The 16,154-nt window shown below is 42.8% G+C and overlaps 1 protein-coding gene and 1 pseudogene across 1 annotated transcript; both read left to right on the top strand.

Annotated features, from left to right (window-relative positions):
* The first annotated feature begins 2,404 nt into the window (after positions 1-2,404).
* LOC120053212 lies at positions 2,405-5,423 on the top strand (annotated as a pseudogene).
* A 757-nt stretch (positions 5,424-6,180) lies between these two features.
* LOC120053899 (homocysteine-responsive endoplasmic reticulum-resident ubiquitin-like domain member 1 protein) lies at positions 6,181-14,856 on the top strand. Its single transcript, XM_039001190.1, has 8 exons — positions 6,181-6,550; positions 6,791-6,868; positions 7,459-7,536; positions 9,139-9,308; positions 9,487-9,597; positions 12,250-12,588; positions 13,973-14,081; positions 14,273-14,856. Exons 1-8 carry the CDS (start codon positions 6,395-6,397, stop codon positions 14,447-14,449), a joined length of 1,218 nt encoding a protein of 405 aa, XP_038857118.1. The 5' UTR covers positions 6,181-6,394; the 3' UTR covers positions 14,450-14,856.
* Positions 14,857-16,154: the final 1,298 nt, after the last annotated feature.

The following is a 16,154-nucleotide window of genomic DNA, read 5'->3' as shown; positions in this document are numbered from 1 at the left end:
CCTGCACGGGACATTGCGTTTCCCTGGAGCCCGGGACACGTGGAGCGGAAATGGCCCGGTTTGCCGCAATATAGACAGCATCGCTCCCTCATCCGGCGGTCTCTCAGCCTGGGAGATGCGTCCAATCTGCATGGGTTCCGGTGGAGCCAGCGAGGATAAAGGTGGGGACTCGGAGCTGGGACCGATAGGAGCTAGGGCGAGAGGTCTACGGTTGAGTTCTCTCTCTCTCAGATGCTGGTCTATGCGCGAGGCCAACTTGATCAGTGACTCGAGGTTGTCCGGTGGTTCCCGAGTGGCCAGTTCATCTTGGATGGTGTCGGAAAGACCCTTCAGAAAGCACACTGAGCACCTCGTCGTTCCAGCCACTCGCTGCTGCCACCGTACGGAACTGGATGGCATAGTCCGTCATGCTGCGCCGACCTTGGCGGAGAGTCAGGAGCTGTTTGGCTGAGTCAGGGCCGCTGGTAGGACCTTGAAACACTCGCTTGAATTCCTCAGCAAAGGCAGAGTAGCTGGCACAGCAGGGACTTTGGGCATCCCACACAGCAGTAGCCCAGGCCAGGGCTTTTTCCGACAGCAGGGTGATGATATGCGATCTTGGACCGGTCGGTGGGAAACGACGAGCGTTGCAGCTTGAAGGAGAGAGAACATTGGGTGAAAAACCCCTTACAAGCACTCGGATCACCTGAGAACCGTTGGGGAGGCGGAAGACGAGGTTCAGCCAGGGGGTTAACTGCCACGGGCACTTGAATCTGAGGTACTGGGGCGGGAGCGGTTGCCGGGGGAAGTCGATCAGATATCTGCTTTATGGAAGTCAGCATCTCCGACAAAAGTTGAGAATGTCTAGCCATTAAGGCCTCTTGCTGAACCAGAGCGGCTTCGTGGCGTTGGACAGTCCCCTCGTGGTGGGACAGCGTGGCAAAAAGGTCCTGGGAACTGGCTGCCTCTGGGTTCATTTGGCTCTGTGTTTCTGTCAGGACCCGGTTACGAACTCGGGTCTCCGGTGTGAGAAACAGTCACTTAGCAAACTGAGCCACTAATAGTCGGCAGAACCCAGAAGATGAGGCAGACACAGCAGTACTTGAGACGGTGTTTTAATAAAGTAAAAAGGAAAGTTTGTCAGGCAAAAATATAAATCCACAACATCAAAAGTAATTCCAAGAGAAAAAGGTAATCCTCCAAGTCAAAAGGTAAATCCACAAGGTGGTAGGTACAGCAGGAAAAAGCCTCAAAAGATCATCAAAAATAAATAAACGAGAACAAAAACAGAGTACCACAAGAGAGTCCAACTGGAGCAACAAATGTTCACAGCATCGCTAGGGCTGGGTGCTAACATTCAAACACAGAGCAAAGAACTGAGGAAAACTAAGGGTTTAAATACATACAAGGGAAACGAGGCACAGGTGCAAATAATAACTGGAAACAAGGGAAAACAAAAGGGTCAAAAAAGCACACTGGGGGCATCTAGTGGCCAAAACCGGAACAATCTTGGCCAAATCCTGACACAACAACTACCTTATATACACAAGTGTAAAGGAATGAATAAGAATATGTACATATAAATATATGGATGAGCGATGGCCTAACGGCATAGGCAAGATGCAGTAGATGGTATAGAATACAGTATATACATATGAGATGCGTAATGTAGGGTATGTAAACATTATATAAAGTGACATTGTTTAAAGTGACTAGTGATACATTTATTACATCAAAAAAGTGGAAAGTGGCTAGAGATTTGAGTCAGTATGTTAGCAGCAGCCACTCAATGTTAGTGATGGCTGATGCACCTGTGCTGACCTCGCCTTCTGGATGATTGCGGGGTGAACAGGCAGTGACTCGGGTGGTTGTTGTCCTTGATGATCTTTTTTGCCTTCCTGTGACATCGGGTGGTGTAGGTGTCCTGGAGAGCAGGTAGTTTGCACCCGGTGATGCGTTGTGCAGACCTCACTACCCTCTGGAGAGCCTTGTGGTTGTGGGCGGAGCAGTTGCCGTACCAGGCGGTGATACAGCCCGACAGGATGCTCTCGATTGGGCATCTGTAAAAGTTTGTGAGTGTTTTTGGTGACAAGCCAAATTTCTTCAGCCTCCTGAGGTTGAAGAGGCGCTATTGCGCCTTCTTCACTACGCTGTCTGTGTGGGAGGACCATTTCAGGTTGTCCGTGATGTGTACGCCGAGGAACTTAAAACTTTCCACCTTCTCCACTGCTGTCCCGTTGATGTGTATAGGGGCTGCTCCCTCTACTGTTTCCTGAAGTCCACGATCATCTCCTTTGTTTTGTTGACGTTGAGTGTGATTTTATTTTCCTGACACCACACTCCGAGGGCCCTCACCTCCCCCCTGTAGGCCGTCTCGTTGTTGTTGGTAATCAAGCCTGCCACTGTAGTATCGTCTGCAAACTTGATGATTGAGTTGGGAGGACAGAGCAGACCATCCTGCATTGACAACTACATTGGCATTCTACAGTGAGTGAATCACTGTCAAATCAGAAAGATGAGTTCCTTATGGATGTGTTAGTGAGAATGAAGTTTAAAGTGTCTTTGTGGCTGTGTTTCAGTGACTCATTTGACCTGCAGTATGAAGTGTGTGGGCTGCGGATGAGGGAGTTAACCCTGGGTTTGAGGCAAGCCCAGAAAGGGGTGTCAACACCTCTGTGCACACCTGCAAATGTTTTATTTATGTATGATAACATTCAGAGTATACAGTTTGTGGTCTATGACGTTCATTCTTTTTTTAATAGTATTGACAGAGGGATGTTGTCTTGGTTACAGTAGACCCTGATGCCATGGTGACTGAGCCTCAGCCTCATACTGTGTGTTAGTCCAAGCAGGGGGAAAATACCATTGATGTGTACTGGCTGTTCGATGATGGAGGTGAGTTTATTGTTGTGAATTGGATTGTGCCCATGCACAAATCTCAAAATATACAACATAATCAGACTGATAATGTGTGGTCATAAATCATACAATGTTGTTAAATGTCAAGTACCACAAGTCAGAGAGATAACATAGGATAGAATTATGTCACAGTCATATCAGGCATATCAAGTGGTCAATGTTATGTGTGAAAGGTAAAAGTTAAGGCTGTTGAGACGTTGTTAATTCCCTACCTGCTCACACGTAAGAAGCGCTGGGTAAGGTGCAAGGTACTTGTCTTTGTGGGCGGAGACATCCTAGCGAAGGGAGGAGCAAAGGAAAGAGTGAGTGTAGCATGTTTAGGGTCATACTGGGCGGTAGAGACATTATGTAATGTTGTCAGAATAGCCCTTTGCCTTTCCCCTCCTTTGAATAGTTAAACTGAGCATGTCCTTTGTGTCCCATTTATAGTCATGGCCCTCATCGGCAAGTTCTGCCTTCGTTTCCATGACGTCAAAGTGCTGCCTGATATCAATGGACGACCACAACATGAACAGCATGGTTCCCTGTCACTCACTCTCTACTCTATGATTGTGTCTTATTCAGCACTGTATTGTCTTATTCTTATGTAAGGGTTCAGTTGATAACATTTGAACATCTTGGCCATGTACTGTTAATCTCCACCCGGCACAGCCAGAAGAGGACTGGCCACCCCTCATAGCCTGGTTCCTCTCTAAGTTTCTTCCTAGGTTCTGGCCTTTCTAGGGAGTTTTTCCTAGCCACGTGCTTCTACACCTGCATTGCTTGCTGTTTGGGGTTTTAGGCTGGGCTTCTGTACAGCGCTTTGATATATCAGCTGATGTAAGAAGGGCTTTATAAATACATTTGATTGAGTTGCACAGTGATTAAACCCTATGAATTTCATCTACATCGATTTACAATTTATGCAGGTCAGTGCTCTGTTGAGACACTTCCATCTGCCTCGCTGACAGTGCGAGGAGGTTTGAGGATCTGATATGGACCTACAAGCTGAACACCGACCAGAAGGATGGGCATGCAAATGAAGCAGGACTGTCCCTGGGTGGTGTCTGGTGAGGAGATGGAGAGAAATAAGATCATTAACTGGGATTCGAGGGCCCAAAGGGCAGGACCACTCTATTGCCAAAGTGTCAATTGTAGCATAGCTAGATGTAGAATACATGTTTTGGAATTTTGACAGTATCATTGTTCTCTGCTTACTGTACCTCCATATATGTGTTTTTGCTCCAGACCCTTCAACAGATTCGTCTGAACGAGGTTCTCCAAGATTACTCAAGGGATGCAGCCATGATTGTTGTGTACATATTTTGTATTTACAAAACAGATGTTTTTATTGCATTCATTGACTTCAACCCACCCCATCCCATTACAAAGCCCATAAAGGTGAGAGGGATATTGGAGTGATAACTGAGCTATGTTCTATTATTGACAGAGCTATAAAAATAGTCACACACTCCATATATAAACTCCTAGTAATTTATTGGGTAAATCACCAACGTTTCAGCATCACTGTGCCTTCAAGGTAATGTCATGAATGGATAAACCAGGTTATGTAGACAAACAGTGCAACCAATGACAATAGTGAGGGGTGTGTCATAATTATTAAGTTAATAAGAATGAATTGAGTGAAACTTTTAAAAAAGTGTTTATAGCATATTGAATATATTAGGCTATTGTTATCATATGGAAACATAATTAAATATTGTACATAATATTAGCATCAACATACATTGTTTAATTCAATTTCACATAAATATTTAATTGTTTCCTATTTCATGAAAACATTTTGTTACATGTAATCTTTTGGTTCAACCATAATGCATAATAAGCATCATCAACAGGGGGAACATATTAGGTGTACGCTGATAAGCTGTAGAAAGAATATATCAATTTATAAGACTGGTTCATTAAAGAGAGAATTGTTCATAAGAAGGACCTGAGATCAAAGTCAATATTCAGACCACTAGGGGGCAATGTTTTTAGATAGGATATCCAGTAAGCCTCCCTTTGTAGTAGTAGGATCTCAATGTTACCTCTCCTTGATAGAGTAACATGCTCAATGCCTGTCTATTTGAGGGAGGAGATAGGATGGTTAGCTTCAACAAAGTGAGCTGCTAATGGATTATCAATGTTCTTACCTGTGATTGAGCTGCGGTGTTCAGCTATGCGTTGTTTTAATTATCTTTTTGTTTGTCCTACGTATACTTTCCCACATGAACAGGTAATGAGATTGATTACTCTCTTGGTCTTGCATGAGATGATACCCCTAACTGGGAGTTTTCAAACTGTATGTGGGTGTCTGAAGAAGGATGTTTTTATAATGCTGTTGCACTGTGCGCATGAGCCACATTTGTAGTTCCCATTTGGAGTGGGTGTCAAGAGTGGGCTTATTGACAGAACCATGCCCGTGGGAAGGAGAGGGCAATATCCCAGTGTTCTGTGCATGGCTTGGCTGGAGACTCGTGACTTGCACCCACTTAATGGTGAGGGGAAACCAAGAGCATATGCTCACCTTCTAATGCCAGTGATCCCTGTTCTAACTATGTTTAATGAAATCACCCAATAACCAAGGAAAATAGTATTGTTATAGCGCTGGTGATAATATATCTGATTTTCTCTGGTAGAAGTGCTCTGGTCATGACAATTCACTTCTTTCATTATCATCAGCAGACTCCTTAGCCATCTGTGAAATATGTGATTACATTTAACGTCATCATCAGTAGCAGAAGCATTGTTGTCATTATCGTCACTATGCAATAGAATATAACCTTTTGTTGATGGTATGCTTGACGATAGACTGTTTTGAAGTGTAACACCAGTGTATATTTGTAATTGTCAGTAAAAAAAATCCAGTGCTTTTATAAAAATGTTGACTTGTAAACAAAGATTAAAGTGATAACTAGGCTTCTTGTATTGCGTAATCCCTTGAAAAAACACCTATATCATAATGCTCGTTTCAATGTTCATTCTAAGAAGCCTAACTTTCAAAATATAGTTATTTTTGGTTCAACCGGAACCCACAAAATGTTTGTTTGATAAGTATAGTATAGAGCACAATTATCTAATGAAATGTTTCTGTCTTTTGAATGTGGAAAATAACTTGGACAGGCCAAGGCAAAATATTAAAATATGACTGATGTAACTCATACTTGGTGAACTGTAACTTCGAAGCTGGTATCATAATCTTTGCACAGCATGCGCAGTACAGAATGCCCCACGAGCCTCCACGTTTGATCACGAGCCTTGGTTAGCCAATCACATCAAGCCACAATGTGTTTCCAAACAACACTCCTTTTCACGCGACGGGCTATGTCAACTACTTCCTCATTTCAACTAAAAAGTTTTCGGGTGAAGAAATTGATTGCTACTTTGTATCTCTGACATTTCAGATGATCAGATACTGTAGTTACTCACTCCGTTGATATTATTACTTGATAGCTAAGAGGCTACATTGTAGCTACTACTTAATCGCGCTGGGAGAGATCACAAGAAAATAAACATGGACAATACTGGTTTTCCTAGACAAAAAACAATTAAGCTTGTGATAAAAACACCGAATCAAGCCCACGGGGATCAAACGATTGAAGGAGTTGACATGGATTGGACAGTGAAAGAGTTTAAGACACATTTGTCGAGAATGTACCCAAACAACCCGGTGAGTGAATGTAATAGTTAACTTAGCTAGCTAACGTTACCAGAGCAAGCTAGCAAGTCCTTGCCAAGTTATATAGGTCAGGGAAGCTTGTCAGCTAATGTGACGCTAGCTACTGTCAATAACAATCATTCAAGCCAAACAGCTAAGTTAGCTAGCTAGGCTATGTATAGTTGTGTGTATTAATCGTGGTTGCTGTCAGTGTGTGTCTTGTGTTGACATCTGTCCCCCTTTCCCCCACAGGCTGAAAGTGATCAGAGACTAATTTACTCTGGCAAGCTGCTCCCAGACCACCTGCATGTAAGAGATATTTTCAGAAAGGTACGTGTGTGTGCTTGTTCACCTATCTAACAATTAGACATATTCTCAGAACTCTATCTACATACTGAGTTATGTTTCAAGCATCTGGTCAGATTGCAGGAATCAAATGTCAAAAATATATTGTTACTGATTCAACATAATGTGCCTAGATCAGGGATTCAGTCAGCCCACACAAATACCTGAACTCCGTTAATTGCGAAACATGTCTTAGTTGTTTTAGTATTACTGCCGTGACTTAAAACTGTGCAGAACAGTTTGTATATTTCATCTGTTTTATCAATTAATCACAATACTAGAATCATTATTGTTGAACAAAACCCAGACTGAAAACTGGACTTTGACAACCCTGGAGTTCAAGCCTATTATAAGCCCCTCATAACCCCTTTTCTAAACTTCAGATCAGATGTTGATCACTCAGTTCACTACTTTTCTTACAGGATTTTTCAACAGCCATTTTTTGTTGTAAATTTTTTTATTTAAAAGGTTGAATGGGTGTCCCTCTATGTCCAGTGCCAAGAATGGATGTCATGTATATTACTGTGGTTTATGTTGTCTGGTGTATCTTATCATGTATGTATATGTCTTCACAGACGGACCTAACACCCACTGTGCACCTGGTGTGTGCAGTAAGGACTCAGCCTATAGGTCCGCTAGGAGCAAGACCAAAGGTAAAGTACCCCATATGGAACCCTATCTCAAACTGTGACACTGGATTCTATGTGAAGGTTATGATGTAGTCCTAGGTGAAGCTATTTTAAATCTACTCATTAAATAGCATCAGTCAACAATGGCTCAGTTGTTGCTCCCCAAGATATTGTGCCAAACCATGATGAAACTTTTTAGTTCTGCTGTGCCAGTGATTCCCTCGTGTTCTCCTTTAGAAGCCATGCACACCTCATGAATATTAACTAGTAGCTATAATTGGGAGCTCCCGGAGCTGACAAAGGACAGTCAAAGCCACAGATTCAACATAGGAAAAAGCCACCTCACACAGTTGATAAGGAGTCATTTGATAAGCCAAAACGCCCTATCAGCCAAAATTGTCTCAATTATTCCCCCATTCAGTGGTTGAGAATGCGTCAGCCGAGTCTGTTCTGTTCTCTGGAAAGAGGAGTCCCAGCTCAGTGGGTAGCAGGAGACAGGTGCACAACTGCTTTCATTAGGATTCTCTGGAGACCATAACTTTGCATCTCTGAAACTTTACTGCAGCTTATAGCTATGCAGCTAGATCTAAAAATAGCTAGGTTGGGGGTTTCACATAACTTTTTTTTAAAATGTGTGAGAGTATATTCCTGTATTTTAGTGCCAAATGGGTCTAGACATGTCTGTGAGGGATCAATTTTGTAAAAAGCTTTTTTCAGATTGGTAATGGTATGCAAACAATCATACAATACATATTCAAGTGCAGTTTAAAGAACCAGGACCAAGTACCTTTCACGTTAGAACAATTGAAAACAAAGGACAGGCAAGATACTATCCAAATTTTTTATTTTGAATCCTCTAGTCTACTGTGATGGTTTCTGTTGTCACTTTGTCAGTATCTTTTAAGATGAGGGAGGACGGTAATTTTTTTAATGAGCATGGCCTTATTTCAGCATATTGGATGACTGTCAATCATATTCTGTCATTCATATTCCATTCACCATTCACCCAATGTAATATCGATAGCTTTAGACTACTACATCATACTTAAATTTTCCCTACACCCATCATGAAGTTGCTACAACCTATCCTATGAATGAAGGTTAACAATGTAGGTGCACACAGGTCAAGAGAAATGTTTGAGTAGTCAAGGTGACAGACAGTGACACATTCAATACCACCTTGCATACACTTGCCTGCATCTAGCTTTTCTAGGGTGTAATCATTAGTCCAACAGTTGCAAACGAGAGTTACTTTTGGACAAATTCAGATATGTTTATCCCTGTTACGTTTGCTTCCGTTTAAGGTTTTCATCAGAATTGGTGGAAAGAAAACACCCCTGATCACACGGAAACACAGTTCACTTTCATAGTAGCCACATACCAACAGCATGATGACTTTGCTCGTTATATTCCTTCTCGCATCAACACACTCTCCTCCTCTCACCTTTTCCCTTCGCTTGTGGACTTAAGTGCACAACACATCAGCTGTCTGTGAACAGAGGAAAAAATCTTTCCTAGCCAAAAATGTAATTTTTTAAAATACTTTTGATTTTTCAGAAATTCTCAGAGGAGCATCCACTAATGTCCACACCTGTGGTGTAACACCATTTCTCACTTTTGATTCAGGTCAGGGAATCAGAGCAGCAAGAGGCACAAACATCGGCCATGCCTACCGGTCAGAACCCAGAGGGTGCCTCCCCAGCCCCATCTGTGCCCACTGAACCAGAACTGAGACAGCGCAGGCCCCCTGCCCCCTCTCACACCCCACCAGCAGCTGCATGGCCTGGCACTACAACGTGAGTTAACAAGACTGGTGCATTCTTTGCATAAGGCTGGTGGTATTAGTACTGTATCTATTACTTGTGTTGCTTTATGAAAAGTTATATTGCTTGGAGAGATTATATGCATTACATTGGTCTATCCTTCAGTCTGACATGACATGTAATTCACACTGCTATTATCCTGTGTTTCTAGGCTAGTGGCAGCAGAGATGACAAACCCAACCTTCCCCACTTATTCCCTCTACAGCCCTCAACAGCTTCTCTGGCTGCAGCACATGTATGCTCGCCAGTACTACATGCAGTAGTAAGTTTTCAATCACAAGCATTTTATCACATTTAGTTATGTGACTTCCTACTGTTCTGCCATAGCATATTATTAACCCTCTAGAGCAGGGTTCCCAAACTTGGCCCGTGGCGGGTTTTATTTGGCCCCACAAGTTTTCTGATCCAAAAATAAATAAATAATAAGCTAACATATGGAAGGGTTTTAAGATGGTCATTCCAAGGATTATTTAGCTGTTGAATTTTAATTTTAATTTTACATCAAAAGATATATACAAAAATGATTTGATGGGACATTGAATTTGGCATTACTGTTATTAGCCAATAGAAACGCATTGAAAAACAGATTCACTACATGGAATAACAGTCCCCCAAAAATGTAAAAGGAAGTTTGTTTTGAAGTGTCTGTCCTATATCTGAGAGATATAAGAAAGATCAGGAAGTTATATATATATATATATATATTTCTTACATGTATTTATCCCCATATTTTAGGCACTAAACTATGTACAGTACCAGTTAAAAGTTTGGACACCTACACATTTCAGGGTTTTTCTTTATTATTAACAATTTTCTACATTGTAGACTAATAGTGAAGACATCAAAACTATGAAATAACATATATGCAATCATGTAGTAACCTAAAAAGTGTTAAACAAATCAAAATATATTTGAGATTATTCAAAGTAGTCACCCTTTGCTTTGATGACGGCAGGTAGGTAGCCTACTGGTTAACCGAAAGATCGAATCCCCGAGCTTATCGAAGATCGAATCCCCAAGCTGACAAGGTAATAATCTGTCGTTCTGCCCCTGAACAAGGCAGTTAACCCCCTGTTCCTAGGCCGTCATTGAAAATAAGAATTTGTTCTTAACTGACTTGCCTAGTAAAATAAAGGTAAAATAAAAAAATGACAGCTTTGCACACACTTGACATTCTCTCAACCAGCTTCATGATGTAGTCACCTGGAAGATAGCCCTATTTGGTAAAAGAGCAAGTCCATATTATGGCAAGAACAGCTCAAATAAGCAAAGAGAAACCACAGGCCATCAGTACTTTCAGACATGAAGGTCAGTCAATCTGGAAAATTTCAAGAACATTGAAAGTTTTTTCAAGTGCTGTCGCAAAAACCATCAAGCGCTATGATGACACTGGCACTCATGAGGACTGCCACAGGAAGAGAAGACCCAGAGTTACCTCTGCTACAGAGGATCAGTTCATTAGAGTTAGCTGCACCTCAGATTGCAGCCACTCTGCCTCACAGAGTTCAAGTAACAGACACATCTCAACATCAACTGTTCAGAGGAGACTGTGTGAATCAGGTCTTCATGGTCAAATTGCTGCAAAGAAACCACTCTAAAGAACACCAATAATAAGAAGAGCCTTGCTTGGGCCAAGAAACACGAGCAATGGATATTAGACCGGTGGAAATCTGTCCTTTGGTCTGATGAGTCCAAATTTGAGATTTTTGGTTCCAACCGCCGTGTCTTTGTGAGATGCAGAGTAGGTGAACGGATGATCTCCGCATGTGTGGTTCCCACCATGAAGCATGTAGGAGGAGGTGTGATGGTGTGGGGGTGCTTTGTGACACTCTGTGATTTATTTAGAATTCAAGGCACACTTAACCGGCATGGCTACCACAGCATTCTGCAACGATATGCACTCCCATCTGGTTTGCGCTTAGTGGACGATCATTTGCTTTTCAACAGGGCAATGACCCCACACACCTCCAGGCTGTGTAAGGGCTATTTGACCAAGAAGGAGAGAGATGGAGTGCTGCATCAGATGACCTGGCCTCCACAATCACCCGACCTCAACCCAATTGAGATGGTTTGGGATGAGTTGGACCGCAGAGTGAAGGAAAAGCCAACAAGTGCTCAGCATATGTGGGAACTCCTTCAAGACTGTTGGGAAATCATTCATCATGAAGCTGGCTGAGAGAATGCCAAGAGTGCGCAAAGCTGTCATCAAGGCAAAGGATGGCTGCTTTGAAGAATATATAAAATATATTTAGATTTGTTGAACATCTGATTCCATGTGTGTTCATGGTTTTGATGTCTTCACTATTATTCTACAATGTAAAAATCAAGAAAAACCCTTGAATGAGTAGGTGTGTCCAAACTTTTGACTGATACTTCTATACATTTTTAAAAACTGGTACCAGGGACCTTCAGGCGAGTCTTGTGAGGCTTGTGGGCGTCCTAGAGCAAAACACAGAACACCATCTTGTTCGTATGAGTCAGCTTTCCACTGAGATGTCATATTAGTGTGTAGCCCAAACCGTTTGGATGCTACAGACAGAAGTTGGCAGAAGAGGCTGTACCAACTTCAGATGAGTCTTGTGATGCTTGTGGGTGTCTTTTAGAACTGTCGTTTTCGTGAGAGTCTCATATTTCAATAGAATAGTTTGTAGGCCAAACTGTGCTGACGCTACGGACATTGTCTTGAGAAGAACGATTTTCGGGATGTCTCATGGTCTGACAAACACCAGTCTAGGGTGATATCGGCAGATGGGGTGGATTGAGAAGCAGCCCATGCAAAAAAAAACATGTCTAACTTAAAGACACATTTTCTTGGGGATTTTTGCATTATGTTAATTAGATTTTTGCGGAGGTTAAGCAGGGAAAATACTTGAAGTGTGTTTTTCTTAGACCGTGTCTGTCTTTTGTCCCAAAGCCATGCAGCCTACGCAGCAGCAGCAGCCTCTGCCCCCTTTGCCCCAGCCGCCGGCCCATCCCTGCCTGTCGCACCCCACCAAGCCGCTATCCCAGCAGCCCTGCCAGCCAATCAGAATGCACAGGATGCTGCCTTCATCAACCCGGGAGCAGCCAATCAGAACCTGCGGATGAACGCCCAGGGCGGACCTGTGATGGAGGATGAGGAGGATATCGATCGGGATTGGCTTGACTGGGTGTACACGGCTGCACGTCTGGGTGTCTTCCTCAGCATCGTCTACTTCTACTCCAGCCTGAGCCGCTTTGTCCTGGTCATGAGCAGCCTTCTCCTTATGTACCTGTGAGTTTGCTGGTTATGTGGCTGTTTGTTTGTTCTTACACTACCGTTCAAAAGTTTGGGGTCACTTAGAAATGTCCTTGTTTTTGAAAGAAAATATTTGTTTTTTGTCCATTTAAAATAACATAAAATTTACCAGAAATACATTCTAGACATTGTTAATGTTCTAAATGACTATTGTAGCTGGAAACGGCATATAGGTGTACAGAGGCCCATTATCAGCAACCATCTCTCCTGTGTTCCAGCGGCAAGTTGTTAGCTAATCCAAGTTTATCATTTTAAAAGGTTAATTGATCATTAGAAAACCCTTTTGCGGGGCCTCCCGGGTGGCGCAGTGGTCTAGAGCACTGCATCGCAGTGCTAGCTGCGCCACCAGAGTCTCTGGGTTCGCGCCCAGGTTCTGTCGCAGCCGGCCGCGACCGGGAGGTCCGTGGGGCGACGCACAATTGGCTTAGCGTCGTCCGGGTTAGGGAGGGTTTGGCCGGTAGGGATATCCTTGTCTCATCGCGCTCCAGCGACTCCTGTGGCGGGCCGGGCGCAGTGCGCGCTAACCGAGGGGGGCGGGTGCATTGTGTTTCCTCCGACACATTGGTGCGGCTGGCTTCCGGGTTGGAGGCGCGCTGTGTTAAGAAGCAGTGCGGCTTGGTTGGGTTGTGCTTCGGAGGACGCATGGCTTTCGACCTTCGTCTCTCCCGAGCCCGTACGGGAGTTGTAGCGATGAGACAAGATAGTAATTACTAGCGATTGGATACCACGAAAATTGGGGAGAAAAGGGGATAAAAAAATGTAAAAGAAAAAAAAAGAAAACCCTTTTGCAATAATGTTAGCACAGCTGAAAACTGTTGTTCTGATTAAAGAAGCAATAAAACTGTCCTTCTTTAGACTAGTTGAGTATCTGGAGCATCAGCATTTGTGGGTTCGATTACAGGCTCAAAATGGCCAGAAACAAAGAACTTTCTTCTGAAACTCGTCAGTCTATTTTTGTTCTGAGAAATTATGGCTATTCCATGCGACAAATTGCCAAGAAACTGAAGATCTTGTACACCGCTGTGTACTACTCCCTTCACAGATAAGCACAAACTGGCTCTAACCAGAATAGAAAAAAGGATGAGAAGAAAATGTTCATTATCTGTTAGTTGGACTGGTCCTGGGAATGTAAACCGAGTTTCCATTATTATCATATCAGTGAGTTGGTACTGCCTCTTTTTTTGCACAACCTGTTCTTAACCATTAATAACATGAAATTCACTACCACGTGAATAAGATGTAGTCACAAATAACATGTATCCTGTGTACTTTGACTGTATGCTATGACTGTGTAAAAAACACACAGTTTAAGAAAAATCATGCAGATCTACATTATTAATCCCTGTTGTCTTCCTCTCAGGCACACAGCAGGCTGGTTCCCCTTCAGGAGAAGGCCCCTGGTCAGAGGTCCAAACAACCAGGTCCCCGAGGTTATCCAGAACCACCAGGACAGGAACCCAGTTCCACCTGTAAGACACGTTTTCTCTGGCGGGAGATAACAGAGATGGCTTTATAACAAGGCATTTAGCTACTGCCCTTATGTAGTAACATTCATCACACAGCATGTAGCGTTTCAGTAACAGTGTTGAATAAATACAGAGTTAGTGTGTTTATATCTTAACTCTGGCGGTGGGGCTAACAGTTTCTCCTCTTCTCTCAGACGGAGGACCCTGCAGGAGAAGAGGGGGCCGGGGCGGAGGCTGAGGTTGATGAACCACACCCCCTGACTGCAGTGCTGGTGCCTCCACACAGGGTGTCCATCGTTTGGACTGCCTGGATCTTTTTCAAAGCCTTCTTTGCCTCCCTCGTCCCAGAGGCCCTAGCAGTGGCTAACTGAATTATCATCTTTTCCAGCAGGGGGCACACTGGTGCTGAATTTAACCTGAGTATTAGACATGCCTCTCTGTCACGGGAAGTCCTCCCTCTTTGGACTTCTGGATAGTAGATGCCTGGACATTTTGTGAGAAATCCTGAATGATTTAGGGCTTCAATGCATACAAATCCCTGCCTGTAGTCTGTTGTGTGTGTTTAGGGATATGGTGGTTCATTCGGCACTTCCTGCCTTATGATAGTGACCAAATGGTTGTATATGCAGTATAGTACATACACTTCTCGCTGCCAAATGGTTGTATATACTGTAAATGAGTATTGGAACTAAAAATGTAAATATTATTCTATTGTCTGTGTAACAGGGTTGGTTATGTTTCCACTTGACACTGCAGAAACCTGTATTTTGTTTGTGTATTCCTATTGGTTGGTTAAATTTACATATCAGTAAGTTGTTATGCCATTGGTCATGTTTGCAGATAGGAAGAGATCGCAAACTTAAATTCTTCCCAGTCTGATATTGACATTCAGGTGGTAGGCCACGTTCTGAAATTACTGTATTCTATTTTCATATTTGCAATGTGTAGGAGTTCACTATGTACAGTACCTGTCAAAAGGTGAGGCACACCTACTCATTCAAGGGGTTTTTCTTAATTTTTTATATTTTCTACATTGTAGAATAATAGTGAAGACCTCAAAACTATGAAATAACACACATGGAAACATTTAGTGACCAAAAAAGTGTAAAACAAATCAAAATATATTTTATATTTCAGATTCTTCTAGCCACCCTTTACCTTGATGATAGCTTTGCATGCTCTTGGAATTCTTTCAACCAGCTTCATGAGGTAGTCACTGGGAATGCATTTCAATTAATTTGCCTTGTTAATTTCTGGAATTTCTTATTTTAATGCGTTTGAGCCAAGCAGTTGTGTTGTGACAAGGTAGGGTTGGTATACAGAAGGTAGCCCTATTTGGTAAAAGACCAAGTCCATATTATGGCAAGAACAGCTCAAATAAGCAAAGAGAAATGACAGTCCATCATTACTTTAAAACATGAAGGTCAGTCAATCTGGAAAATTAAGAACTTTGAAAGTTTCTTTATTAAGTGCAGGTGCAAAAACCAGCAAGCACTATGATGAAACTAGCTCTCATGAGGACCGCCACAGGAAGAGAAGACCCAGAGTTACCTCTGCTGCAGAGTATAAGTTCATATAGAGTTACCTGCCTCAGAAATTGGCAATTAACTGCCCCTCAGATTGCACCTCACAGAGTCCAAGTAACAGACATCTCAACATCAACTGTTCAGAGGAGACTGCGTGAATCAGGCCTTCATGGTCAAATTGCTGCAAAGAAACCACTAATAAAGGACACCAATAATAAGAGACTTGTTTGGTCCAAGAAACACGAGCAATGGGCATTAGACTGGTGGAAATCTCTCTTTTGGGCTGATGAGTCCAAATTTGAGATTTTTGGTTACAACTGCCGTGTCTTTGTGAGAAAGGGAGTAGGTGAACGGATGATCTTCGCATGTGTGGTTCCCACCGTGAAGCATGGAGGGGGATGTGTGATGTTGTGGGGGTGCTTTGCTGGTGACACTGTCAGTGATTTATTTAGAATTCAAGGCACGCTCAACTAGCATGGCTACCACAGCATTCTGCAGGAATACACCCTCCCATCTGGTTTGCGTTTAGTGGGACTATCATTTGTTTTTC

The sequence above is a fragment of the Salvelinus namaycush genome, chromosome 9 (assembly GCF_016432855.1).
Source record: "Salvelinus namaycush isolate Seneca chromosome 9, SaNama_1.0, whole genome shotgun sequence".
NCBI lineage: Eukaryota > Metazoa > Chordata > Actinopteri > Salmoniformes > Salmonidae > Salvelinus > Salvelinus namaycush.
The sequence above is the reverse complement of the archived record's forward strand: the minus strand, read 5'-3'. Positions and strand labels throughout refer to the sequence as shown.